Source organism: Platichthys flesus, chromosome 1 (genome assembly GCF_949316205.1).
Source record: "Platichthys flesus chromosome 1, fPlaFle2.1, whole genome shotgun sequence".
In the NCBI taxonomy this organism is placed as follows: Eukaryota; Metazoa; Chordata; class Actinopteri; order Pleuronectiformes; family Pleuronectidae; genus Platichthys; species Platichthys flesus.
In genome coordinates, this window is record NC_084945.1 from 19,286,997 (window position 1) to 19,314,265 (window position 27,269).

The window sequence follows — 27,269 nt, forward strand, 5'->3', positions numbered from 1 at the left end:
CCCCCCCCCCCTGCACATCCAGAGCCACAAAGCTCCTGGGCTTATACAGCATGAGACAAACACACGGCAGCCTTCAGAGCCTTCTCCCCCTGAGAAAGAATAGATTTATTAACAAGAGGTAATCAGGAAAGAATACACTTTTATACAAAACTGGAAATATTACTCAAGCTGTTGAAACAGACTGAAATATAATTCTCATACCACTGGGTATTGCTCACTGCAAACATCTGATGTGCCTGTTAGAGGGTAAAGATGCATGTGCAAGGGCGGGGTGTAAATACAGAACACGTACTGTTCTAGATATAGGTTTGATTTAAACACGTGAAAGTGGTACATGCCTGCCACTTAAGCATTAGATGTTTTTCTATACAAAGCCAGTAAAAAATACATATAAATATTCCAAGAGTAAGCACAATATTACTACTGTATAGCTCCTGCTAACACATTATAGACAGGATACAGAATGTGTTACACTTGTACACTTGTTTCAAGGTGTCATACACAGGAAAAAAGTTATTACAGAATAACACATTTTGCGGGATATGTCTTTAAACACATTGCACATCAGGAAATGCTTCAGACTGCCTGCACGTTAATATAGTACAGGGCAGGTGTCTCTGCTTCATTTGGCAAATTGTAGAATAAAATAGTTGACATAGTTCTGTGGTATATAATCCATTTCATGATTAAGGCAAAAACCATAATGCACTGGCCAAAGAGGATCAACCACAAAATCTATGCTCTCGCTGTTTTGAATGTAAAAGCTGGGAATTTAACTTCCTGAAGTGGCTCAATATTGGTTACATCTGCTACATACACTGCCCGGTGCTTATACTGGATATATACATCATGATGCCCACCAGGGGAATAAGTTGACAGTAAGCTAAGCGTTTAAAACCCGTCTCTACAAACTGAAAAAACCTGTCCCCGTCGGAATCAGCAGGCTTTGACTCCAACACGTTAACATCTCTCAAATCTCTGCAGTTCTCTCTTGAGCAGGAAACGTGATGGTCATGTGTCGAATGTCCCCGCCACCTCTCATGAACAAGCGTCTTTGTTATGCTGCATATTTCCAGTATGATGTGGGTAAGTATCATGTCTACGTACTCTCCCGGCTGTTTTATTCTCTGGCTGAAAATAGCTTCATTGTAAAGTGTAGTTTAAGACGATAAATAACATATAAATACTCTGTGACTATATAAATAAAACCTCTCTGGGCTTCTACTCAAGTCTCTAATAACAATTATACATAACGGGTCCATTGGGGAACACATACTAGAAGAGAAAGGCCTACTGTGTCTAATACAAATAATAGTGTATGTACATTATGATATATAGTTTGTGAACTGTCCATGTGAGGTCGAGGGAGATCCTCCTCATGATGAGGTTTTGGGCTCGATTCTCAGAGACGCTTCGTAGAGGCTCTCCTCGTCCAGCGCTGCACTACAGTCCAGCAAGTACTTTGCCACCTGCAGCAACAAAGAGCAAAACCACAATGGTTATTTATATCATTTCTGTTTCCCTATAATATAGTAATATTGAAAGTGAGCATGTACACATATAAATTTGGGTAATTTTCATTTTCTTAATGCATCTCATGAGTTGGCTACTTTTTTTTTTTTTTTACTTCACTCTTTTGGCTCTCAAACAGGAAAGTGTAAAAAATGTAAATGAGGCTATCGGAGCTTTTATCGATATTTTTTATCGATATTACTGTATTGTTAATTATCACTAACTTGTCATCACAGGTATACATTTGACCAATAAGGACAGGTAATCAAAGCTCCTGAAAATGAAAAGTAAAGGTAATAATAATCTCACCTTTGGTTGATAATCAATCTTGTAAGCTGTTTGCTGAAACTGACGTATCTCTCTGATGATATGAGATATCTGAAGATAAGAGAAAGAAAAATGATATAAGATTCAACCTTACAGACTTTGTTGCCCACCAGTTTCACAATCATTAAAAACAATGAAAAAAATGAACACAGAAGATGCAGATAAGAAAAACTAAATTCAAAAAAGGATTCAATCATTTGAAGTGATGAATGTAGATCATCACATGGGTGTTTTTACCATCCTCATCTTAGAGAAGTTGACCAGGCTGTCCTCGGTGTAGTTGGGCGTTCCCTCCTCGATGAAGGCCAGGTCGGTCAGGTACATTCCCAGATAGGGGACACAAGGAGGGTCACAGCTGAGGACAGCAGGCGGGTCAGAGGGACACAGCAGTTATACAGGTGTACACACAAAGAGCAATAAACAAACACACAAGGAGCAAGTCAAAATCCCTCTTGTAGAATGTGTGAAGCCTCTACAGGAGAGAGAGGAGCTGTCGACACTTACTTCTTCAGAGCTTCTCTCAGGTTTTTGAACCGTCCCTCTGACGACACCAGCTTCTGTAACTTGTCGATCACAGTCTTTGTCTGGGAAATGTACCAAGGCAAAAAGATTACAATCCAGATAACTTTAATTCAAATGTTTAGTTGAGGAGTAAGAGGAGGTACAAGTCTACCTACAATCAAATGGTAAAATGGTTACTGATTTTTTATTTTTTTTTATCTCATTTGTTGAATCAGCACAAAAAACAAAGTGTAAAAACAACTAGTTGTGGTTTTATGCAAAGTCAAATCCTGGAACTGAAAAAATCAATAGAGTTAATAACTCCACCAAGGCCTAACAGTCCCCTTATAAAACCACATTGCATTAACTATATATAGAGTATTTTTAATATGAGTTTTTAAATGTTCACCATGAATCATTTTCAGAGAAATCAATGAAAATGTTAAAAATGTCTGAATCTATCCCCTGATTGGATTCCTGGGCTCTTCCTTCAAGTTTCGTGGTAATCCGTAAAGTAGTTCCTGTTTACTAACAAACAACCACTGATGAAAACATAACCTCATTGGTGTAGGTCATTATTTCTCAGGTGGGATGTCCAGAAAGAAAACAAGCTAAAATATTATATTGGTTAAGTTCACCGCTGGAAGAAATCAGGCTTCCTTTGGATTAGAGGCCGGTACCTGCTTGGAGACTTTGACCCAGGTCTTCTTGAGGCGGAAGACAGAGCTGCGGTTCAGAGAGGATGTGATCTCCAGCACTGCATTGTAGTTGTGGAGGCAGCGGCAGATGTCAGCCACCGCCACCCATTTCTCTAACACCCCAACACGCATGTTGACATCGTCCCACTGCAGGATCTCTGTGGCGATTCTGTTACTGATCTGACAAAACATAACAGACATCTTGATAATAATGTTTATGTATGTATGTATGTATGTCTGTATGTATGTATCTAACTATTTATCTATCTATCTATCTATCTATCTATCTATCTATCTATCTATCTATCTATCTATCTATCTATCTATCTATCTATCTATCTATCTATCTATCTATCTATCTATCTATCTATCTATCTATCTATCTATCTATCTATTTATCTATCCAACTATCTACTGTATCTATCTATCTATCTATCTATCTATCTATCTATCTATCTATCTATCTATTTATCTATTTATCTATCTATCTATCTATCTATTTATCTATCTATCTATCTATCTATCTATCTATCTATCTATCTATCTATCTATCTATCTATCTATCTATCTATCTATCTATCTATCTATCTATCTATCTATCAATTTATCTATCTAACTATCTACTGTATCTATCTATCTATCTATCTATCTATCTATCTATCTATCTATCTATCTATCTATCTATCTATCTATCTATCTATCTATTTATCTATCTATCTATCTATCTATCTATCTATCTATCTATCTATCTATCTATCTATCTATCTATATATCTATCTATCTATCTATCTATCTACTGTATATTTCTGTCTAAGACACGTACATCGTTGAAATGCTTGGTTGTTTTCATGATGTACGGAGTCCTCTCGTTCTTGTCGTTCTTCATCCAGCCTTGACCGAAGAACTCCCTGTTGAAAAAAAAATGTTTTCAAATGAACAACAATGAAAAACACACAACATGTGCGCTTCCCTTCACCCACCCACTCAGCCCCTATGACTTGTTTTTTATTTGATGGAGCGAGTGGCTTTGTTCGAGTGTGTGCGTGTACTCACTCGTATGGGATGACCTTGAAGACCAGGTGGTCCAGCAGTGTGAGCTGCTCCGCTATCTCCAGGGCAGAGTGGCTCTCAAACGGTTCAGTCTTAGAGTCCTCCATGGCCTGACACACACACACACACACACACACACACACACACACACACACACAGAGACAGACACACACACCCACATACACACACATGGTAAATGCCTTGTAAATATAAATCATTTCTACAGGACACACAGCAATTTAAAGAAGTAAAAGGTTTTTTTTTAATACTGAAAAGACTTTTGTAATGTTTCCCTCACCATCTGTGTGATTTCCTCCAGGGTGACCTGGTTGTCTCCAGGGTCCTCCTGAGTAAGAGTCCTGCATACAAACAGACAAACGGGCCATTATTTGTCAGTTTTGTCCAAAATTGCTTTGACCTTCACTTTGACGTAAATGACGCTTTGACGTAAATGGATTTAACCTGATGAAAAGTAGAAAACGTTGACCCATTAAAGTTTTGTATTCATTTCTAGTATTTGTTCAGTTTGGGTTATGGGCACTTCAGGTTTCAGCTTCATACTTTAATCTTGTGGGGTTGATAAGTTTATACACAAAACTGTATTTTTTGTGCTACACAAATGTTAGTGCTTGTTCTATCTTCCGCAGTGGAAGATTGTCTTCTTATGGTTGACATGGTGGCATGGTTGTGCAGTGGGTAGCACTGTCGCCTCACAACAAGAGGGTTTCCAGTTCAAATCCAATTTCTGAGTGGAGTTTGTTTGTTCTCTCGGTGTCTGTGTGGGTTCTCTCCTGCTACAGTCTCAAGGCATGTAGACGAGGGTTGGGTTCATTGGAGACTCTCCCTTGATCAAAGATGTGAATGTGAGTGTGAGTTGTTTGTCTCATATGTTGGTGGCCCTGTGATAGTGAACGGTCCAGGGTTTCATTGTTGTCCTCAGTGGTGGCAGTTCACTGATACACGTTCACATGAGTAAACCCCATTCAAATCCTGACCTTTCTAGCTTTCCATGGGTGCGGCAGATTTCAAGGCTCCACCGACCTCAGGCTTTCATTGGAGACCCGAGGTGAACCTGCCCCCTCCCCATCTCTACTTCTGACTGTTAGATCTCAGCAGGTGGACACATGCAGAGCTCACCAAAATGGCTCACTAACTAACTAGATTAACTGAGCCTCCCATTGACATAATATAATTGACTGAGTGATAGAAACTATATTGTGTGAATGTGATAATTCAGTTTTTTGGGGTGTGTGCCCCATACAGCCCCCGAAAAATGCATACATCTCAATCATATCTAAAGCATTAGAATAAATCTTGCAGAATGTTTTTCCACCTGATTACACACAGATCATTGTGTCATTAATAACTGTGTGTGCCACCAAGCAACGCTAACAGGAAACCGACCTGATGATGTTGGCAGCTGCCTTTCTTTCCTGTGTCAGCAGCTCTGGGTCATGCATCACCTCCTCCAGGAAACTAATTACCCGCATCTTCAGCTCTGTGTTCAGCTCAAAGTCCTGAGGACCAACACGACAACAACAACAACAAGAAGGTCATCACACAAGGGTTTTGTTTTTTTTTTCTTCTGAAAAGGCATGGAGTGACAGAAACAAAGAGGAGGAGAAAAGTAGGAAAGCGAGGTGTACCTGCGAGTGTTTGGAGACCCAGTGCCGCAGCACATTCAGGACTCGGTTTGTGGCAGCTCTTCTGATAACAAACTCTTTGTCCCCGTTCCTCTGGTCCGTAGGGTAACCTGGGACCATGTATAACAACATTATGTCCAGACTGAATGTGACATACTAAGGGCAGCACTACTTTTAATAGGTTACTATGTTGTTTACATAGAGAAAAAGATGAGTCATCAGTTTGCACAGTGAATATTCATCAAGGATATGTACATTCACCCGAACAACTGATCTGACAATCTAGATGTTTTTTTCTCAAAAGTAAAAGAATTACTGTTTTCGAAACTGATTAAACTATAGCATATCTAAATGACAGCACAATAGTATAAACAATCCTCAACAAGCCAACAGATGCTCCATCCCCTGGTGTGACTGACCTGTGCTGGCGAGCGACATACGACGGTACTTCTCCTTGGTTGGCGTGCCTTCGTTGGCACCAGCCGTGGCGATGGCAAAGGCTGAGGCGGCAGATAGGGCACTGCGGTTGTTGTCCAGCTCCCGGCAAGATGACACCACCATGCCATTGTTGAAGGAAAACAGGGAAAACTCTGCAAGGAGGGAAACAATCAAATCCCTTAATTACTCTTCACTGTTGTTCGTAATGTGAAGAGAAAGTCCCACTTAATTAAAAAAAGTGTTTGTCTTTGACAGGATCAGGCTGAGAGGAAAATCGCCTGTTAGATTATTAAAGGGATAGTTCACCGAAAAATGAAAATTCACTCATTATCTACTCACCGCTATGGCGATGGAGGGGTGGGTGAAGTGTTTGAGTCACACAACTCTTCTGGAGTCTCAGGGGATACTGCTTTGTTGAAGCAGTACCCAATACAATTAAAGTCAATGGTGTCCTCTTCTTCAGATGTAATAAATCAAAAGCAAACACATAAGCTGTCCCCATACTGCTCGTGTGGTGTCATCCAAGTTACCGGAAGCCCCGACATTAATTTTCGACTTGAAACAAGGTAATTTACATGTTTTTAGCCTAAGGGCCGGAGGCATGTTATGTATTTTCTGCTGTTTCATTACGTTTGAAGAACAGGAAACCATTGCCTTCAATTGTAACATATTCTGCTATACCCCTGAATCTCCAAGAGTGTTTTGTGGACTCAAACACTTCACCCACCCGTCCAGCGGAATAGTAGTGATTAGATTTTTTTGAGTGATTTTTCATTTTTCAGTGAACTATCCCTTTAAAGGTGACTTTGTTTCCTTTGTTGACCACTAGAGGGGAACAAAGAGCTAAAACGGACCGAGTGGAGTGTGCCCTGCAGCTTGTGGTGGTGATGGCGTACACTCCACCATGTCTGCCTCTCTGCCTCCCTCCTTCTCTCCCTGCCATCCTCCGTTCAGCCGGGGGCGGTATAGAAGAACACGCACATCGTTGCTAAGGTACAAGGTTTCCTTCCACCTACTCACACAAGGCGCTGGCTTCCCTTGTATCCAGCACCGTGGGAAGAGAACACACTGGGGAGGAATTTTGCCTGACGACCTACAGGCTTGATGCTCCCTCTCTCTGCAGTATGGGAAGGGCCAGGAGGCTGTGGGTGTTTTTTATCCAGACCTTATTTGGCTATAATTACACTCCTCGCTTTCTGAGAAGTTAGCTACAAGTCGTCTGTGGCGATGTTTATTTAACTCTGTATAACTTAACCGCTATAACTTGTCCCACCTGCTCAGTGGGGGGGTTTCACTTTTTTAGATTTGAGACATGATTGGAAAACCTATTATATTTCCTTTGATTTTGATATAATCGAGAATCTACATGTTTCCACTGGCCGGTAACACCTGCCAGGTTTTTCCTGCAAAAAATTGAACTTAACAGAAAGTTTTTTTGTTGCGTGACTCCAAGAAATGTGCAGTTGAATGTTTCAGGTGTATAACAGGAATATTTAGACATTTTGAAAAATATACTAAATCACTTTCATGCTGAGAGTATATTGAGAAGATTTGACATCCTAGGATTTCCATGGTTACCTGGCAACCTAATGTGACTGAACAGCGTGACCATCCTTGTATTTACACATCAGTCTTTGTACTGATGAAAGATACAATGTATATCTTTAATACAATACTAAAGGTCCCGGCAGATATTGTTCCCTTCTGACAGAGCAAAGCTACTTTGTTGCCCCTGTTTCCTGTTTTTATGCTAAGCTAATAGACTGCTGGCAGTGCCATAATAGTTCCTTCACAGGCATGAGAGAAGCATTGATCTTCTCATATAAAAAGTAACTCTTGGTAAGAAAGCAAATTTCACAAAATCCCGTACAGCTAGCAAATTTTGTAAGGAAATATCCTCCCAATCCGGCACTCCTGAATATTGTAAGGTAAAATCAGGTCTATCTATAGCCAAGGTTATAGCTGTTTTGTTATAAAAGTTATTGTTATTATAAAATATCTATTATCATTGATGAGTTCTTTGACAGGATGTTCCTCTGGTGAATACTTTAAGCACTAAGCTACTGTAGTTTCTCAGCTTTAACATTGTGCTCAATGTGCTTGTCATTTATTGTTGACAGCTGGAATTTAATATTAGATTACAAGACATTCTGAGAAAGTCTTGGAGATAGATGATGAAAATAATAATAATATAATTATAATAATAATGGAGAAACAGAGACATACTGTACCCGAGTTTTTGGACTTGACATTCTTAGGTGTTGACGGGGACTTGGGTGGAGACATTTCTGCTTCTACCTCGTCACTCAGACCTGGGTTCTCATCACATTCCTCTTTCACTGAAAGATCTGCACAGACAAAGTACAAAGTGTTTCAGATCAAGAGGAGAGACAGTAGAGAAAATGTGTGACAAGGAAATGTGCAGACGTAACCACTGAGATGGTTATAGAACAAAATGTCTAGACGAACATTGTGGAAACTACAAAGTCCATTAAGTCTAAAAACATTTAAAAAAGAAATTGTATAATTAAATACAAATATTGTGATATTATTGTTGATAGTGCTGATCAGTTGAATTATATCAAAACATTGTTTTATCCCCAAATAAACACAAAATTATCTTTTGTAATCTGATCTTATATTATGATTCTACATTTACAACTTGATAATCTTTTGGCTGGTTCTTGGTTGTTAAATCCCAAGCGATACCCTTTATTTAAACAAAATATGAATTATGTAAGCTCTACTTTAATGGAATACCGAGGATACACAATGATAGATGTGAGCCGTGGACAGGGGACTTGTAAAACTGTAACCAAAGTGAACAAGCTCCTCATTAAAACTGAGTACAATCCCTCGGACAGTGGTTCTGACCTTGCTTGTTAAGGGCACTCTCCTCAGCCTTGCCTTCGGCTTTGGCCTCTCCCTCGTCAGGGATCTTGCTGGCCATGGTGCTGGACACGTACAGCTTGTTGATGTCCAGTGTGGTCTTACTGAAGGGGGGCATGGTGGTGTGCATGCTTGCATAGCCATTGGGGGAGCAGCTGAGCGCGGCCAGGTCCAGGGCTTTGCCCCCTGTAATGATGGGGATGTTGAGCGAAAGCTTGCGACGGCGGTTGGGCGAGGACGTCTTGGTGATGGAGAGAGGAGGAGGGGAGGAGAACTTGCGGCTGGCACGCGGCGACGTGGGTGGCTCGCCGTAGAGGAGTTTGTTGCTCTGGCTGCTGGCGAAGAAAAGCTCCAAAGAACTGCAGAGAAGGAGGGAATGAGAGAGATGAGAAAATGGAAGGGCGTGTGTGAAAAAGACAGAAGGACGAACATCAACAACTCTTGTTCACAACTGACAAAACAACAGTTTAAAATGATTTGAGCAGCTTCAGTGGGAGACAGTGGTACGGGGAGGTATGGGGGATCGTGGCGCTCGGTGTCTGTACACAGAAGCAGAGAGGGAACACCACAGGGCTCTTCGGGAGATCTTGCCTCTTTTATTTAAGCTACATTGTTTAAGACAGCATCCTCCTTGCACTGAGAGCCACCCCCTCTGAAGGCCTATAAATAGCATGTCAAGTGACAGTGTGGGAGGCACGGGTGCTGCCAACAGCAACCAGCCCAGGGGAGGCCCACAGAGACACGGGGAGAGAGAGACCGAGCGAAAAGGGGAGCCAGATAGAGATGGAGAGAGGGGAAGTGGGAGAAAGAGACAGAGGTGCAATGCAAAAAAGAGAAAGCAGGGGAGAAAACAGACAGAGAGGGAGGGGGCGAGAGAGGAACAACATAGTGGATATGGATTCCACCACAGCGAAGGCTGTATGGGAGTGGGCGAATGGTAAGCCTCCTTGTTGTTAGCCGCAGCCATGTAGTGTCTCCTCGCCTGTATTTGCAAAACAGTAAAAGGGAGATGAGAGGAGGGAAGATGAGGGCTGAGGGAAGGAGGAGGTATAGGTTGGAGGGGAGGAGAGGGATATAAGCAGGTATAGGACACAAGAGGAGAGTAGAGGAGAGGAGAGGAGAGGAGAGGAGAGGAGAGGAGAGGAGAGGAGAGGAGAGGAGAGGAGAGGAGAGGAGAGGAGGGTTCTGGGTGCAAAACACCACCATCAATATTTAATACTGTAGAGCCACTGCAGATGATGGGAGAAAAGAAGAGGGAGAGGGAGAGGGAGAGGGAGAGGGAGAGGGAGAGGGAGAGGGAGAGGGAGAGGGAGAGGGAGAGGGAGAGGGAGAAGACGAAGAGACAAGTAGAGAGGGTGGGGTCCTGCAGCAGAGTGAGGGGTTGCCATGGTGACAGCGCAGCGGAGAGAGGGATGGTCAGACTTGTGGAAAGAAAAAGAAAAAGCGAGAGAACGGTAAAGGGTAAAGAGAGTAACGAGAGAGAGGAGGAGGGGTTGGAGTGAGATGGGCGGACGCAGGACCCAATTAACTGTGATGGCGGACTGAAGATGTGACGGCCTGACCCCTCGCTGCCTCCTCTCCGGTCCCTTCTCACCTGGACGAGATATCATTGCATGACAGGCTGCGCATTGACCGGTCCACGTGAGTGCAAAGACAAAATCAAACAGCAGGGAAGTCCCACCTTTTCACTGCACCATTACCACGGCAGTGGCGCTGCATCTTCAGGAGAAAACAAGTGGAAATCAAAACTTTGTTCCTCACTCGGTGGCGACGGGGCTGCAGGGATTGACCTCAGAGACGCATTACAGTGTCTATTCACATGCTGATGGAGTGCTCAGGTATACAGATATAGAAATACTTCACCAAGAAGGGTGAAAATAACTCTGTGACAGATTGAGATCTGCAGTTTCTGCTGGTTGACACATGTGTTCTTTGCCTGGTTGATATTTTTGAAGACATTACTTATTTGACTTGATCGCTTTTTACTAGGTCTTAGAACTTAGTTACCCCATGTTGTTAAAGCATGCACGCACGCACACACACACACACACACATTACATTAACTTATCATTTAGCTAATGCTTTTGTCCAAAGCGACTTACATTTTTAGTACACTCAACATTTATGAGGGGCCACTTGAGGGGTTCAGTATCTTGCCAAGGACACTTCGGCATGCAGATGGGGAAAAGTGGGGTTTGAACCGACAACCTTCATGTTGGAGAACGCCCGCTCTACCCCCTTTGCCACTCCGCCCCCCGTAAACACACACACACACACACACACACACACACACACACACACACACACACACACACACATGCTACTCTTATTAGTACTTAATCATGACCAATTCATGACCCATCTCAGAGCCCATTGGCTATTAACCTCTGAAGTCAGCAACAAATATTTTGGTGCTTCCAGTGTTGAGAGTGGATATCTTGGCGCTACACTATTTAGAGCCAAACAACACGAGTGGAACGTTTGTCCACACAAAACACAAACAATAATAGTTTTAGGTGTTTCAGGTCCAGGCGAGACTTTGGCTAATCTGCAGATGAATTAAAAGAAAATATCAAATGCATCGATATCCAAACAAACTGCCAGCAGGCAACCAAAGCCTGGTTAAATATGATTGGTCCAACTGGAAACGGAAACCAGAAAGGTTACCGGCCCCTAAAGATTCTGCGTATACACCTGCAGGATGTGTTTATAGAGATTCAACACACACACGCTCACCGTGCAGGGATGGCACTGATGGGCTTCTTGTAGATGGTGATGAGCTTGTCCAGCACCACGTCGGCGCTGGTGAAGACGCGGTAGGAGTGGAGGAAGGTGTTCAGGAAGTCGATGGAGAGGAAGCGCAGGTCCGTCAGCCTCTCCAACAAGCGCTCCACACTGGCGTAGCGGATCTGCAGCACCTTACAGGAGTTCATCATCTTACTGAAGCGAATGTCCACGTCGTCACAGTACAAGCTGGTGTCAGACCTGTGTCGAAAGGGCAAACAAAGGTTGGCATGTTACTTATGTTACTAAACTGTAGTTATGTTATGTGTGGCATATATAGATATGTATTTGTTATCTACCCAAATTGAAAAAGCTTCTTTCATATGATGTGCAATTATCCAGGAATAATTTGAGGATAAATTAATTTGAAGTACAAGAATAAAGTCCTTGGTACTGGCCTCTGGGGGCCATTAATGACTTAAGGAACTCTTAGGGCTCAGTCAAATATACCAGAATACAAATTTCAAAGTCAAAGTTCAGGGAAATTCAACAAGCTTGTTTTAGCAAACCAAGAAAATGTTTTTTCAGCCCCCTTCCTGCTGCTGACCCAGGAGGAGAAGGTTCCCCACTTCTACATTGTGCGTATATGGGACTGGGCCCCTCATTCAGGCCCCTGGGACCGTACAAAGGACAGAGCATGAGGGTTTGTATGTTTTTATTTTTAGCAGAACTTGAGGGCTCTAAAGTTCAAGTGGTGACTATGCACATTCATAAGGAATGTGACCATGTTATTAGATTATTTGTGTACGTCTATGAATGTGAGGACTGATTTTCAAGTTAGAAGATGTTTGAAAAGTGAGACATGTTTGTCATGTTCTCATGTGTTTGCATTGCTGTTTGAGGTCTTGGTACATTTTGAAGGTAAGCCTGTAGTAGTGATTATTCAGGTTACAGCCCAGAGAATTGGTTTTGTAATTAAAGGTCCTTACAAGTATAGAGGCCTGAGCTTTGGCACATATAATCATGCATTTGTCATGTTACTATGTATCTACTGCATGTGATGCTGATGCCAGTCGCTGTTTGTGCATGTATAATGTGTGTGCTTGGCTGCGCGGCGTCCGACACACACTTAATCATCTGTGGCACGGAGACTTTACTGTTTTCCTCGAAGGCGTTCATCATCAGACCGTTGCAGCGGATGTTGTCTATGCACTGTAATAATGCAAGCAGACAGAGACAGTATAACAAAGAGGGTGAGTGAGTTCACAAATCCTGCAAGTTTCTATTCCCACATCAGATCACATGTGGCCCTATATAAACCCACAACATCGTTAAAAGAAAACTTACTTCTATACTCTGACTGACAACAGATAAACATAGTTTAGTCAATATGATATGTAGTGAGCTTTACCTCTCAAACTCTTCCTCATCTAATAAGAGTTTATTCCATGACTCCTGCTCTGTGTTTATTTATGATATACTGTATTCAGACTTATATTGTTTATACCGGTGAGGAGACCAACCTGGCTGATGTCACTGGTCCACGCCGTCTTCTCCTGTCGGGATGAAGCCACCAGGATGACGGTGAAAGGCTGGACGTCTTTGGGCTCCACCATCACTTTAAAGTCCAGATGCTCTATGTCCTGGCCGCTCCTCTCCACTTTAGCTGCAAAGCACAAATTCAATGATTTTTTTTTTTAATAAAGTACAGTGACATCAAACACCATAAGACCATGGGAAAAGAGGAATAGAAAAGAAAACAAAAATGTTTAAAAAAATGTAGTTCAGACTGTACCTCTGAAATATAATATTTTGTGATTATTTGCTTTTTTCTATACTCCATATTCATGTTGTATACTACACCTCCCTATATAATTATAACACTCTATATGCATATAGGTATTTTTCTATTTCAATTTCTACTCATATATAGGGCACAAATACAATAGCCTATACATCCTCCGCACTTTACTTGAGTATGTCTCTCTTCAAATAACATTTCTGTCTGAAGTGAAGGTGTATCTTATCTTATTTGATTTGAACTTATCTTAGAGATTTATTGATGAATATTTGAGGAAGAAGCCAAGTAAGGGTAATAAATAACCATGTTTAGTATTGTGAGATTCCAGGATTGTGTCAGATACTATAAAACCGGCCACTTAAGTAATTTTTATGAATCCTGGACTGAAGTTTGTTTTCTCTTTTTGGGAGGTATAGTTACAGAGAAACAGTTCGACTTGATGTTTCATCAACTTCCTTCAGCACATATAACCTTCTGCGTTTCTTCATATATATATACCGTACTGAGTAAAACATGAATATACTGCACTGTGTGTGGAAACTTACATTCATCATCTGTGCCCTCTGGCTCCTCCATCAGTGTGCAGTCTATGAGAGAGATCGTTCCATTCTGTGGCAAAGTTGAAAGGTTGCAATGTTGCAAGGTAATACAGTGTGTGTAGTAACTCAATTTTGCTTTACACTTTTCTAGTGGAACAAAAATAACACCCTCTACTGAAATGATAGTTCATTTGGTCAACTCGTGGAAGTCCACAATTAGTATAATTGGATCTAATCTACAGTCCGGCTCTACCTTAGTGATGTGAAGCTTTCCTCCAGAGCCTCTGGTACAGATGATGAGATGTTTGGAGAACATGAAACACTGTCTCTCGCCTTCCTTCTTCAGAGATAGAGAGCCCAGTCGTCCCCTCGTGATCTTCCCTTTCTCACTCATAGGCACTTGGATCAGAGAACCTGTGGAGTCAGGGACACAAACACACGTGAGAAAAGATTCATTTTACCCACTTTGAGCTTAAGGTTAATGTCCAAACTTTGAAAGCCATTTATAATAGCTTTGCTGATACGATTGCATAAAGTTTAAAGCTTCAGACAGTGGGGTGTTCTTCTTCTACAGTGTTTACCCTCATTTTTATTTAATGGCTGAAATCTTGACAAAAAAGTGAGAGCAAAAAGATAAATGTCATAGTTTCACTGTCATTGTTTTAATCAGACAATAAAACAGACTTACCTTGCCTAACGAAGGTCTGACTGGTGTCCAGCAGCACTTCACAACCCTCCACAATCATACGCTCAATCGCCAAGTTCTTCCGGATGTTCTCCGTCTCACTCACCTCATCGTGCATGATTCTGACGGGACAAAAATCGCTCATTGATTCATGTACATCACAATTAAAGCTCTACAGCTAATAGAGCCTCAGAAACTGTTATTAACTTTGGTCGTAAATCATCACTAACCATCAGAGGACAGAAAATGTGAATTATGAAGCTAAACATAAGATATTCCTTTGTACTTAAGCCTTTAGAAATACAGCACTACTTTAACAGACTGATGGATAAAGATTGACTTTTAACTACAGATCATTTAATCAAATGATATAAAAAAATTGGCTTGGATCAGTTTTGTAAAGTTTCGAAATCACATGTTCAGTGTCAGCACTGAAACACACATTAACGACGTGGTTAACTCCAATTTAAAATGAAAGTAAAGTAATTGAGTAAGTGATTGTAACGTACAGTACAGCATACAATGCATTTTCAGTTGTTTGACTGACTCACCTGGAAAGTTCTTCCAACTTTGACTTAGCGTAGTCCAAACTATTTCTCTCCACATGCTCATGGGGCGTGTGAGCCAACAACTCATGCAATGTCAGGATGTAACGAGGGATCTGAGGGAGAGAGAAAGAGAGAGAGAGAGAGTTTTAAATTGAGTGTACATTTTTGAAATCAACAAAAATGTTGGATGTTTGAAATTAACAAAATGTGTGGTAAATAAATGCAATAAATATTCTCCTTAACAGAAAACTGACAATCCACTTTTATTTTATATAAAATATATCTAATATAATATTTATATTTTTCTCGCATTGGTAATTTGATTAAGATTGTTATTGGAAGGTTTGAAAATAAGGGTACTTTGATGCACTATTGTAAATGTCTAACTCAAAGGTGCAGCAGAGATCAAAGCAGAGATCAAAGTCTGACTTTACAGAAAACAAACAGGTATGAAGCCTTTTGGACAATTGCATTGTGTAAAATATTACAAATGTTGTTTTAACTGTCATAAAGTTCAAAGACTGACTTTTAAAATAGAAGCAGCCCCTGTTGTTTCATTAGATTTAAAGGAATTGACTCTAGATTGCTTCATTACACTGACATTTTACTGTTCACCTTGAGGCAAAGCACATTAACCAAAGCTGATATAATACTCAGGTGTGTCCCTGGAGTCTCACCTGAAACATGGGGTAAGTGAGGAAGGTCTCCAGCGTCCTCTCCTCACAGTCGGGTTTGGCCTCGTACTGTTTCAGCAGCTTGTCGAAGTCTCGGTTCTGTTTGCAGTGGGCCAGGATCTGCAGGCTGTACTGGTGGTTCCTTACAAACTCCTGGTAGATGTTCAGCATGGGCAGCAGGATGTCGAACAAGTCAGCTGTGAAGTGAGACAGAATTCATTCCTATTGTGTATTCCCTGTGTTTTGATCAAAATGTTAGAAAACCCATAAAGCCAATGAACAAGAGATGAAAAAATTTAGCTGCTCATATCTATGCAAACACATTCAGGAAGTGAATTCAGTCTGATTTGTGCTCTCGTTAGATCTTAATTTGAAAAACAAAACAGGCTGTACAGTAGAAGCTATTAGTGTTTACAGTACAGATTGTGCTATAATATCATTTTGGGATATAGTGAGGGACATCACTCAACCTCTATCATACAGGGTTTGAGGCATAAATCTCAGAAACATCTATCTCATCAACATGCAAACATTTATCAGACAATATCTTATGTTTATATTGACCCATAAACAAATCGTAACAAAAACAAGATTAATGCCTGTTGACTGAGGGGTTGATCTCTGTGGACCTTACCCAGGACCAGTGTCGGCCAGCTGGCTATCCTGGCCTTCAGACCCTGGTAGAAGATTTGGTGGAGGAACATGATGGTCTCACTGATAAAACACATAAGCAAAAATGGCCGTTATGAAAAATTGTTCAGTGGCAGCCCCCTCCTTGCCGAGTCACACCACTATCACAACCAGTCTCACCACTAGCCACCTGTTAAGGAAGATGCTGCTGACATCATCATGGGTAATGGGCGGCTTCTTGGAGCTGGCGGCCATGCGAAGCGGCCGCAGGAAGTTGTTGACCAAGATGTGGAGTTGCTGCACGTATTCTGCCTCGGCCTCCAACATGCTAAACACCACCTGGTTCCTCTTCCTCATGCTCTCGGCATGGGGCGAACGGATGTAGTCCTGGATGATGGTCTTCCACTTCCTGCGGCAAATCCAACCTCGCAGGAAACTCTGGACCTGTGGTGAGAAAGTATAGCATTAAAAGGTTATGCTGTTATGGATATACCTGCAGTAAACAGTAACATATTCCAGATGTAAGACAACTATTAATCTTTACACAAAGCAATGTTAGATACTTACAACATGACACCCTTAAAATGACCAGTGTTACATAATTTGGAGCAATATAAAAGCAAGAGTTTTTACACATCCTACAGACTACAGTCGGGTTTGTCCTGACTGGACATTTGTAAGTTCAATATTCAATACCCCCGTTTGGGTCTCACCCAGTCTTAGGGGAAACATAGGCTCTCATACCTGCTAACTTTCCAATATATTCAGCAGCTAGCTGGTGTCTGACCTACCTGCTCATTGGCGTAGTGGGACAAGCCGTGCTATGAATGCAAGTGTAAAGCTGAATAAACAAGGATTCAAAATAAAACCTGCAGGTGCCCAGAGATGATGTATGATTTAAAAAGCTGTCACAAAAACTATACATATCCCCGGAACAGATCAAACTTCACCAAAACCTTCCCTACTTTCCCTTTCCTACTTGCACTACATTTACACATTGAGTCCGACTCTCTTCTTTCAAACTGCGCAGCACCAAACCCAGTCACATCTCACCTTTTTGATCTTCTTGATCTCGGTGTCATCGTCACTGGGTGGCACCTCTGGATTCGACTGGATCTTCTCGTTGTCCTTGAGCAGCCCAGCGATCTGAAATTCAACACAAACCTGTGATGCAGTCACTTAACAACTTGTGCTATGAGCTAACCTAAAAATCTTTACTACAATCCTACTCAGTTTTATTCAGTGTTTTAAAGTGCTTATGTTCATTTGTTTTATCATCCATTAAAATAACTGTACCAGTTGCCGCCAAATTAAAACTAATCCACCCAATATTATTTACCCTGATTATATGACACAGTGTGTTGGGACAGTGCATAAGAAAAGATTAAAAAGGTTAATAAATTATGAAATTAAGCAAAACCAACCCAAGTCAATACAACCTCATGTTTTAGCATAGAAAGTGAGACAGAGGATTATCAAGCTCTGCTGCAGAATCAGGTACAATAGCAGATGATTCATGCATATTGAAGACATTCACTTAAATTGGAGCGACCCATTAGCACATAAAAGAGAGATGCATTTGATCCAGTTTGGACTGAATAAGTAGGATACAAAGCACTGAACAGAATTGTAGGTGTTTCAGGCTCGATGTTGGTGATGAACTCAAGGTTGTGTTGTGGTTGTAACCTCATCTGTGACCTTTGTCCCGTGCTGTCTTTTTGTGTGAAAACCTCTCTGCCTGATTTCTTTCACTTCATCTTTTCTCTCTGTCTCGCTCACAATGTGCCACACACACTAACACAGACCACCCACTTATATACAGGTGTCACTGGCATGAAATCACACGCGGGTTACCTCTGATTTTAGCCGCTCTATCTCGATTTCCCCATCCTCTATCTGTTGTCGAAGTTGCTTGGCAACCGTTTTCTCCGTCTCCACGATTTGGAGTAGATGGAGGTACTTCTGCATGAGGGTCTCATGCTCTGTAGCCAGGTTCCTGTAACTATACAGACACACACAGAGGCATCGCAAGGACCTCATTAACACATGTTTCACGGGCTCTCCTTAGAGTTACAAAAGCTAAAAGCAGACCTGTGATCAGCATATGTTTGAACCACAGATCTTAACGTCCACACACAGGCGCTTACATGACCCGGCCTTCAAATACTCACCAGTTTAGCAAACCATGTGTAAAGGCTGCTTCTGCACGCGGAATAATTCTGTACATTACCCATTTCAACGCATTATGTATATGCTAAGTGAGGCTTAAAGTCTGTGCAGCCGACTCCTTCAAGCTCGTATAAATCAGCCCTCAAAGTAATTTGAATCTAGACGTATCCTGACAAGTGAGGACTGTTCAATAGGAGCTTATGTTTAAATTAAAGCGACATGGGAAAACGTCTCGTTAGACCGGTAACATGCTGAAATAAGACGGAAAACACAGAAATTCAAAGCAGTAGAGCGACGATGTAGACGATCAAAATGACGACAGATAAGCACAGATCATCATTCTTCTGCTGTGCATTGCATACGTACAGGCCAACTTCCTCCCTCTACAGTAAAGTGCTGCTGCCTTGACAGAACACTAATCAATGTAATCCTCAATGAGTCCAATCAATTGACCTTTCGCCAAACAAATGCACCCCGCTGACATTTACAATGATTGTGATGCTTGTCTTTCATGACCCGTTTTTGTCTCTCAGCCTTAGAGGGGCATTTCACTCATCACACATCCCAGGACTCCATACATCAAGTTGAATAATAATTTGTTTGTTTTTATTTCTTAAAGTGATAGTCTTATGAAAGAGTGCAACAGGCATCCACTTAAAATCCAATGGAGGGTATCATGAAAGACTTCTCCTGTCTTGTATACGAAGATGGACGACGAGACTAGAACACTTCCTCGCAATATCCCAAAATTAAGCTGGAATACGCAGGAACAAATGCTGCCATCTTGCACCATTTGAAGCCAGACTGCGCAGTAGCGATTGGGGATGGAGCCACGGCATTGAGGGCCCACGCACGACACACGCACTTCATCAATCACGAGTCAGTCAAAGCTTTCAATCATAATGTTGAGATGTTTTGGCTTCACTGTTAGGATTCAATCATGTGTCCATTGGTTGGTAAAAAAGTACACACACACACACACACACACAATCACACGTCTCAACAACACTTTCCGCTGCTGAATGTGTGTGTGTAGGTCAGAGGTCATGTGTGAGAGGTACCTGGCCTGTGTGATAGCAGCCACCCACTCGTCACAGTCCTTGACGTCCTCGGTGCGCAGCTCCAAAGCCTTCTGGTTGTCATGATTAAACGTGACAGTGAAATAATACTGCAAAAGAACAAGATAGAGAGAAACGGTCTAATATCTATTCAGAACATTATGAAAACAATTATTAATGAATTCACTTATTCAAGAGTTTGATGGTAAATGATTGCTGAACATCCCTCTGTGGTCGTCGCCGACCAGCTCTTTCGTTAAAACAACCAAAGCTCTTGTTGAAACTGAAGTTGTATTTGTGTACACAGGCATGTGTACACAAGTGCATGTGTGCAGAGATCCTAAAGGGAGAGGTCTTGAGAGAATCATTATAAATCCTCTCTACATCGGTCTGTAACCTGACAGATTCTCTGCTGAGGCCATGTTTTGATTTGTTTATTTTTTGCGTGGTGGCGGTGATCTGGCTGCATTTTAGTGACGCACCTGGGACCTCGCCTCTTTTTACTCACTCTCCAATTATCTCCCGCAACCCCACAGCCTCAAAGGTTCAGTTATGGCAATTATAGCAGATGTTCTCTAGTAGGCTTATCAGATCAAATCATCAAAGTGGTGGTCATCGCAGTTACAGCACAGGCGGACTATTTGTGGTCCAAGCGCATCAAATTATATAACACTGATGCATTGTAAATAGACCCCAACAAATCCAATATATTGGATTTTTTATCCCTCCCAAATGCCAAGAGCAAATCATTTGTGAAGGGGAGTAATGTTCCATATTTCCTGATGAGCAGCAGAACGGCCCTTTGTCAATAATGTGCTTCTCATCTCCCGCTTCCTGCAAGCTGGTGTGTCAAGCCTTTTAGGAGGCTATACTTAGCTCCAGGCCACTACTTCTTTTTTTTTGCCAAAGAGAAATTAGCTGTCGGTAAGTCAGACAAAACATCCCATGCAGTCAATTCTTGTCTAAAATCTATGAATAAAAAAATGCTGAATTTCATCCAGATCAGAGGTGGAACAGGATTAATATGAGGACTGATGAAGGCGACACTAAATGAATAAACATCAGAGTTGTGGTATCTCTAAACACCTTTCATAAAAAAATACTCTTTGAGTGGACCTTCTTTGGACTGTCTTGTGAATTTTAATCAAATATTGTTTTTTCCATTCCATTTTTTGGTGTCTTTTGCATCTTGAAAAAGAAAAGAAGCTGCTATTCTGTATAATAATGACCTGGTTTATATTAACAACTTGATGGATCATCATTTTTATAATTTTATGAGAATTACTTGTATACATGATTTCAAACAATAAAAGCATAGTTGCCATGTTTTAGAAGTCTGCTTCACAGAAACATGCCTTACTTTGATTTATGATTCAGCAGGTAAACACTGTTAAAACAGTGGAGTTGTTTATTTACACTGAATATATGTGCTTGATGCTGACACTACCAAGTTCTGTTTGAACACAACACTACACCTGGTATAGTGTAGTTACCTCTGCCAAGGGGTTTTCTTGTTGGTTCGTTTGTTTTTAAGCAGGATTAAGCAAAAACTACAGATGGATTTCCACAAAACTTGTTGAAAGGATGACGTATGGGTCAGGGAAGAGCCCATTTAGTTCTATGGTCGTGTTCCTGTCTGTGTGTGTGTCCACACACACTCCATTTCTTATATGCACATATTCTGCTGGGCTCACCAAGCGACGCACAATGTGCTCGTCGTAGCACATTTTGTCGGCCCCCTTCAGATGCACTTTTTCAGATGCAAATAGGGGTTGCCATAGTAACTGGGGGCTTAAACGTAGCTCACCTTCTAAATGAGGACTAAGAACATTTAAAAAGTAGACCGCTCCAAAGAATACAATGAGAACGGGGAGATGGAAGCGACGGGGGGGGGGGGATCTTTTGGCTTTTTGAGGAGGGAACGCTATAAAAAGCTCCGTAGCCCTGCAAGGTGGCAGTTGGCTCGGCATCTATTCGCAGCATTGTCCCTCTCGCTGTTACACACAGATAAGATCCAGTTCTGGCCCCGGCCGTTCCTCTGTCGCCTCCGACACACATACAGATACAGTACATACACACACACCACTGAGAGACGCAGAAACAGACACCTGGAATCTGCTGGAATCTGCATATGTAGCAGCGTAAATGTACAGTACAGTGTAGCCGCACACGACCTCTGATGTTCCCTCATCAACTCGATTTTCATCCTTTGTTTTTCCAGAGTGGGGGAAGTGAAAAGGAAATCTGTATGCCCTCAGACACCTGCAGCATTGATTACTCTTCCTGTCCTCAGATCACCTTTTTTCTATGAAGCAAGCTTCTCTATGACACAAGCGTCTGCAGGGGGTCCACACTGAGGCACACACCTAGACCTCAGGACGAGCACCCCAAAGTCCCACCATATGTACAGATGTGGACCCCCACACACACACGTACATGTTGGCATGATTGACAACATGCAGAACTTGTGTTTGTGCAGTCAAACACACAAATCTTATTCGCACATTTAGCATGGCAGAAAACGAACACCCCCACACAGCCAACATAACACTGAGAGAATTTATTCCTGACACATATTAAATAAAGGGACACGTGCTGAACAGAACACTGGGTTATGCTAATTGAAGGCTTTCAAATTCATTTAATTCACTGTTGAAATAAATTCACTGGAGCAGACTGCATCAAGTTCCGTCACTGTGGATGCCACTCAGCCCCAGCTTCATCCCCAGAGCAGCACATGTCTCTTCTACGGACATGCTTTTAAAGAAATAGGCAAAGGGACAAAGTTTAGCTGATGACTTGTGTCTTCCAAAACAACCCATATGACAGATATGGATTTATTATATATTGATCTGTTACTTTTGCCTAAGTTATGGCTGAATTTAACCGACTAACAACACAACATTGTTTGTCAGGAACACAAATTTGAACAAACAGCCAAAGATTTAATTTAAATTTGCAAAAAAAAATGTTTTAAGTGATCTTGGATAATTTAAAGATTTAGCATTTGTGTTGATTGTCTGATATACATAGCGCCCTCTTGACGACATAAACAATAATCCTGATGTCTCAGGAGAAGAGGGCAAGTGCTGTTTCACGAACGTCATGTGACGCAGAGTCCAACACAATGGACATGCACCCCAGGTACAGCTGATGAAAACAAGCACAGTGCGACTGTAGGAGGTGCTGCATCGGGTTTACAAAGTGTCTATCATTTATTTGATCAACTCTGGATCGTAGCTTTAAAACTCACTCCTAACCAGACAACCTACAGAAAGGCCCAGTAAGAATTAAATGATCAATTAATCAACACAGGACATGGGATATTACATGAAGATATTACATTTGTGACGTTGAGATTTTCCTCCACGGGGTAAACTGTCGTTTTAGCTTTCTAAAGTTGTACTGTCATCTTTGACACACATGACGCCCTGAATAATGGGCTCCCATATTGGTTTCTTTTTTGTTTTTACTTCTCTCTCTATTATCAGGGAAAGGAGTGGGGTTGAACCTAGGAATACCAAACACAATTCTTAAACATTTACAAGGATCTAGCAGGAAAGCAAACAGAGCAACAAGAGAAATGGTTTAGAAAGCTGCTGTGCATGCCTCCCCATGTCGGGTGAACCCTCAGTGGTTTGCGCACTCCTACAGATATAGGTGAGTCGATTAGGAAGCAGAGGGAAGTTTATTTAAAGATGATAAAATTACATGTTATAGTGATTGTTAAGTCAATGTCATCCTAAACAACCAAAATAAGTAAGTGTATAATACTAATACTTCAAACTTCAATGTTGTTTATAGCTAAAAACGCATGGGGTCCATAACTGTATACTGATGTGTAGGTCATTGAAAATCCCTTATCATATACACTTTATGTTTACCCAGTTGTTCTCATTAAATTAGGAAAATGATGTATGATTTAATATGAAAATTTAGTTTTTATTTATTTAGAGATGCTTGATGGAATGGGTTTCACACTGAACGCAAGGATAATAGGAGGGTTCATTTGCTTTGACAAATAAGAACGTTTTGTAGCACAGTTGTGTTAAAGTGTGACATGTCTGCAGTGCAGGGCCTGAGGTCCAGCTTGGTGACAAGGTTTGCAGCTATAAGTAAAAAGGGTAATGATGGTGACACAGATGTGCCACATTTTGGATATTGATGGAGTTTGTGTGGGGAAACAACTGGTCACCTGAAGGAGGGTTGCTATGAGCAGCTAAAATGACCCATCACTGGAGTTTCGGTGTGAGTGCTGCAGGGGAAGCAGCAGAGCAGACTGCAGCTGGCGGGGCAGATCTCAGAAGGTGACTGCAGTCATCATAGCTCAAAGCAGCTTGACCAATTCTCTGCCTCTTTGACGCTTTTATGTCACAAGGTTCATTCCTCCAGCAGCAGCAGCAGCGTCTCTAACCTCTTCAAAGTCCGCTTCTCTGCAGGAAACCATCCTTCCTCACATTTATATTGTATGAATAAAAATGGAAATCATCCAGCCTTCGAACATGTTCATCTACAGCTCTAGACTCCAGAGGAAACCAAACGAGTGGAATGGGGGGTAGTCTTGTTTCTACACTGAGAAACAAGAGCATGCCTGAGGCATCGTGTGCTTTTCATTCATTCGTTTACAACCGTGTAATAATTAGAGGGCTATCAGACGACCCGAGCCACTGTAAACCGGGGAGACGCAGTTGCCAAGGTAGGATGCTATTAATATCAAGACAAGGAATTAAATCAATACGTCAAAACGACAGGGAAGGGGGCAGCTCCCCTCCGCAAGATGGCAACCTGCAAAGTTTGGGATGCAGCTGAAGTTTATGGCCCCTCACATCTGCGCTGCAATCCCCGACGTCTAAAAACACACTGTACACCACTGTGTGAATGTGATGCAACAAATGATTTGGTAATGAGCGAATACGAAGAGGAGGAAGGGGAAGTAGCTAAGTTTGCGCAAATGAATCCCGTTGATCCTGCTCTCTCCCTGTGCGTTTTGCGGCTTTCTTGGTATTTGAGTTTAACTGAGAAGATGTTTTAAAGCCAGATGTAGACAATCGATTTCTGAGGATGACGCCATTACGTAACACTGAGCGTCAAGTGAATTGTGATTCTCAGGCATCTCTAGGAAATCTTTTCTGAGTGTTTATGGACGTTGGAATAAAACTGCGGGAGGGAAATATCTGTCCCCGTGTTGGTGCGTAAAATCTCAGCCAGACCCACTGAAGTTGATATTATGATTCGGATGTGTGGCCTGAGTCCGAGTTGCGTGAGCTCCCTGTGCGCCCACACACTCTCTTACCTGCTTCTCCAGGCATTCCTTCGCTGACAGCGACGGTTTGGGTGACGGCGCCCTGTCGCACCCACATCCCTCTAACAGGTACAGTCCGGAGGGGCGTGAACTGGAGTCGCTCTCGAAATAAAACAGCATGTTCTGCAACAAGGCGAACCACTTTGAATGCCATTTCGTGTTGTCCGAGCTCCTCTTGCTCAGGCAGCCTCGCCTCGTCCCGTCCTTCTTCGCCAAAAGCGCCAGATATGTGATGTGGCCATCATTGAGCCGCATCCCTTTCTGCATTTTGGCTGCGGTGTGCGCGCGGAGGGGGGACGGGGGGGAGGGGGGACGGACGCCTGCGGATTCTTACATGGTCTCTTCTCCTCTCAGCGGCTCGGGCGCACGGTCAGACTTGGTGGGCAGCAGCGGCAGCCCACTCCTGCGTGCAGCCATGCACGGCTGCCACGCGAGTGTTTGAGAAGAACAGAAGAGAAAAAGATGCGCGTTCGCTTCAGCTCCAAATCCACGCTCCGAGCCTAGAGACACCGCCGAGCTACAGCCTCTCTCTGGAGCCTGGATCGCTCATGATGAGGATTGAAGTGTCCGCGTGCGTAGCCTACACACGTGCACGCGCACTCACTCTCCACCCCTCTCTCTCTCGCTCTCTCCCTCTCTCTTTCTGTCTCTCACACACACACACACACGCACACACACACGCACACTCGGCATCCAAAGGAAGCGCAATCACGTGACCCCGGAGCAGCAGAATTCAGCACCTTGGACAGAGACTCAGAGGAGCGAGAGCGAGTTTTAATCATGTTGAGTAGAGAAACCCCGAAGTATGAGGGGCACACACACAAACACACACACACAAACACACACACACACACACACACACATACACATAACCTCCACCAGGAGTGTCTTCTTTTCAAGAATTTGGAACACACGTGGACAGAGAAGGAATAAAGGATAAATCAGTCAGATCACACAGTTGGACATTTCAGTAAAAACTAAACATTTTGCCTGCTTTCGTTCAGAATCCAGACGTTCTGGCACAGTGTTCCTAATAAACAGACACCTGAGTGTGTTTCATTGTGTGATTGACATGAGCAACATGTATCCCTGCAATACATCCTGTATTTTAGAGACGATTCTTCACTCAGTTACCATCACAGCTCATGCTAGGTGCCGTTGCTTCACACTGGTTATATAATATGGACTTTTCTATTGATCCATCTTTTGATTATACTTAGAGGGAATTTGAACAAATAAAATAATGCAAATATCGTTGTTACAGTAGATATTTAAGTAGCATCAACAAAGTATATAAATACAGGTAAAATCGATGCGTATGAAAAGTGACTTAAATCAAATCCCAATATTATTAACATCAAACGGGTAAATCCTGTCTATGATACTGCTACTGGTGCAACCTGGTGGACTCCATGGAAGAGGACCCACTCCCAGTGTAGATGTAACGATCTTATTTGAAGTTTACAAGACGCAGCAGTTTTTAAAATGTGCATATACACTAATAAAAATAGAGCTGTGATTATTATATTTAATTTATGTGGCTTGATTCTCCTAAGTCCAACATGATGGACCTTTAAATTTCAGTTGTATATGCTGTTGCTCTGCAGCTTTGTGATTCATCATGTTTTGTGTGGAATTAAGGCTCTGGACATCTTTTCAGTACTCATGAGACTTTGGAAATGCATAATAAAAGTTATCTTATTTGTTTTCATTTCTAGACTGACACAAAATTGTGTTTTATTTCAGACAGTTTATTGCAATAATTATATCTAGAATGTAAAAAAAGAATAGCTTTTATTGTCAAGGTGCGATCTAGAAGGTCACACGTGACATCACTATGATACAATCATGTTGATTCAATTAAGGACTTTATAGAGGGGGAGTGTGGTGGCATCATAATGTGTCAAATTAGACTGAATGTTGTAGTTTCATAATGTACTGTTGATCACATGTGTTAATGACTTTCATACCATCTACAGAATAGAGAGAGAATCTGAATATGGCCCGTGTGTTTGTGTCGTCCATCCTGCACCATGGACATATGTTTGCAGACTCAACCCATCACAATTGCACTCAATTCT

The 27,269-nt window shown here is 42.0% G+C and overlaps 1 protein-coding gene across 1 annotated transcript; it reads right to left on the bottom strand.

Annotated features, from left to right (window-relative positions):
- Positions 1 to 72: 72 nt before the first annotated feature.
- On the bottom strand, positions 73 to 25,716 carry LOC133953974 (ras-specific guanine nucleotide-releasing factor 1-like). The gene is made up of 27 exons (XM_062388193.1): positions 25,180 to 25,716; positions 19,890 to 19,996; positions 18,514 to 18,661; positions 17,713 to 17,805; positions 16,850 to 17,103; positions 16,664 to 16,743; positions 16,033 to 16,226; positions 15,359 to 15,468; positions 14,811 to 14,929; positions 14,376 to 14,536; positions 14,129 to 14,192; positions 13,306 to 13,448; positions 12,912 to 12,994; positions 11,795 to 12,043; positions 9,044 to 9,417; positions 8,401 to 8,517; positions 6,151 to 6,321; positions 5,735 to 5,841; positions 5,493 to 5,605; positions 4,387 to 4,447; positions 4,092 to 4,198; positions 3,862 to 3,946; positions 3,021 to 3,218; positions 2,344 to 2,423; positions 2,077 to 2,194; positions 1,822 to 1,890; positions 73 to 1,469 (listed from the first exon to the last, which is right to left on the bottom strand). Exons 1-27 carry the CDS (start codon positions 25,453 to 25,455, stop codon positions 1,377 to 1,379), a joined length of 3,774 nt encoding a protein of 1,257 aa, XP_062244177.1. The 5' UTR covers positions 25,456 to 25,716; the 3' UTR covers positions 73 to 1,376.
- Positions 25,717 to 27,269: the final 1,553 nt, after the last annotated feature.

What these genes read in the sequence shown, in the direction of transcription:
- LOC133953974 (XM_062388193.1), bottom strand. Translation starts at nt 25,455, where the DNA reads ATGCAGAAAGGGATGCGGCTCAATGATGGCCACATCACATATCTGGCG. An exon ending in GAAAGCTTCACATCACTAAG is followed by an intron (nt 14,193 to 14,375) that starts GTAGAGCCGGAC and finishes ACTTTGCCACAG; the next exon opens with AATGGAACGATCTCTCTCAT. An exon ending in TTCAAGGTCATCCCATACGA is followed by an intron (nt 3,947 to 4,091) that starts GTGAGTACACGC and finishes TTTTTTCAACAG; the next exon opens with GGAGTTCTTCGGTCAAGGCT.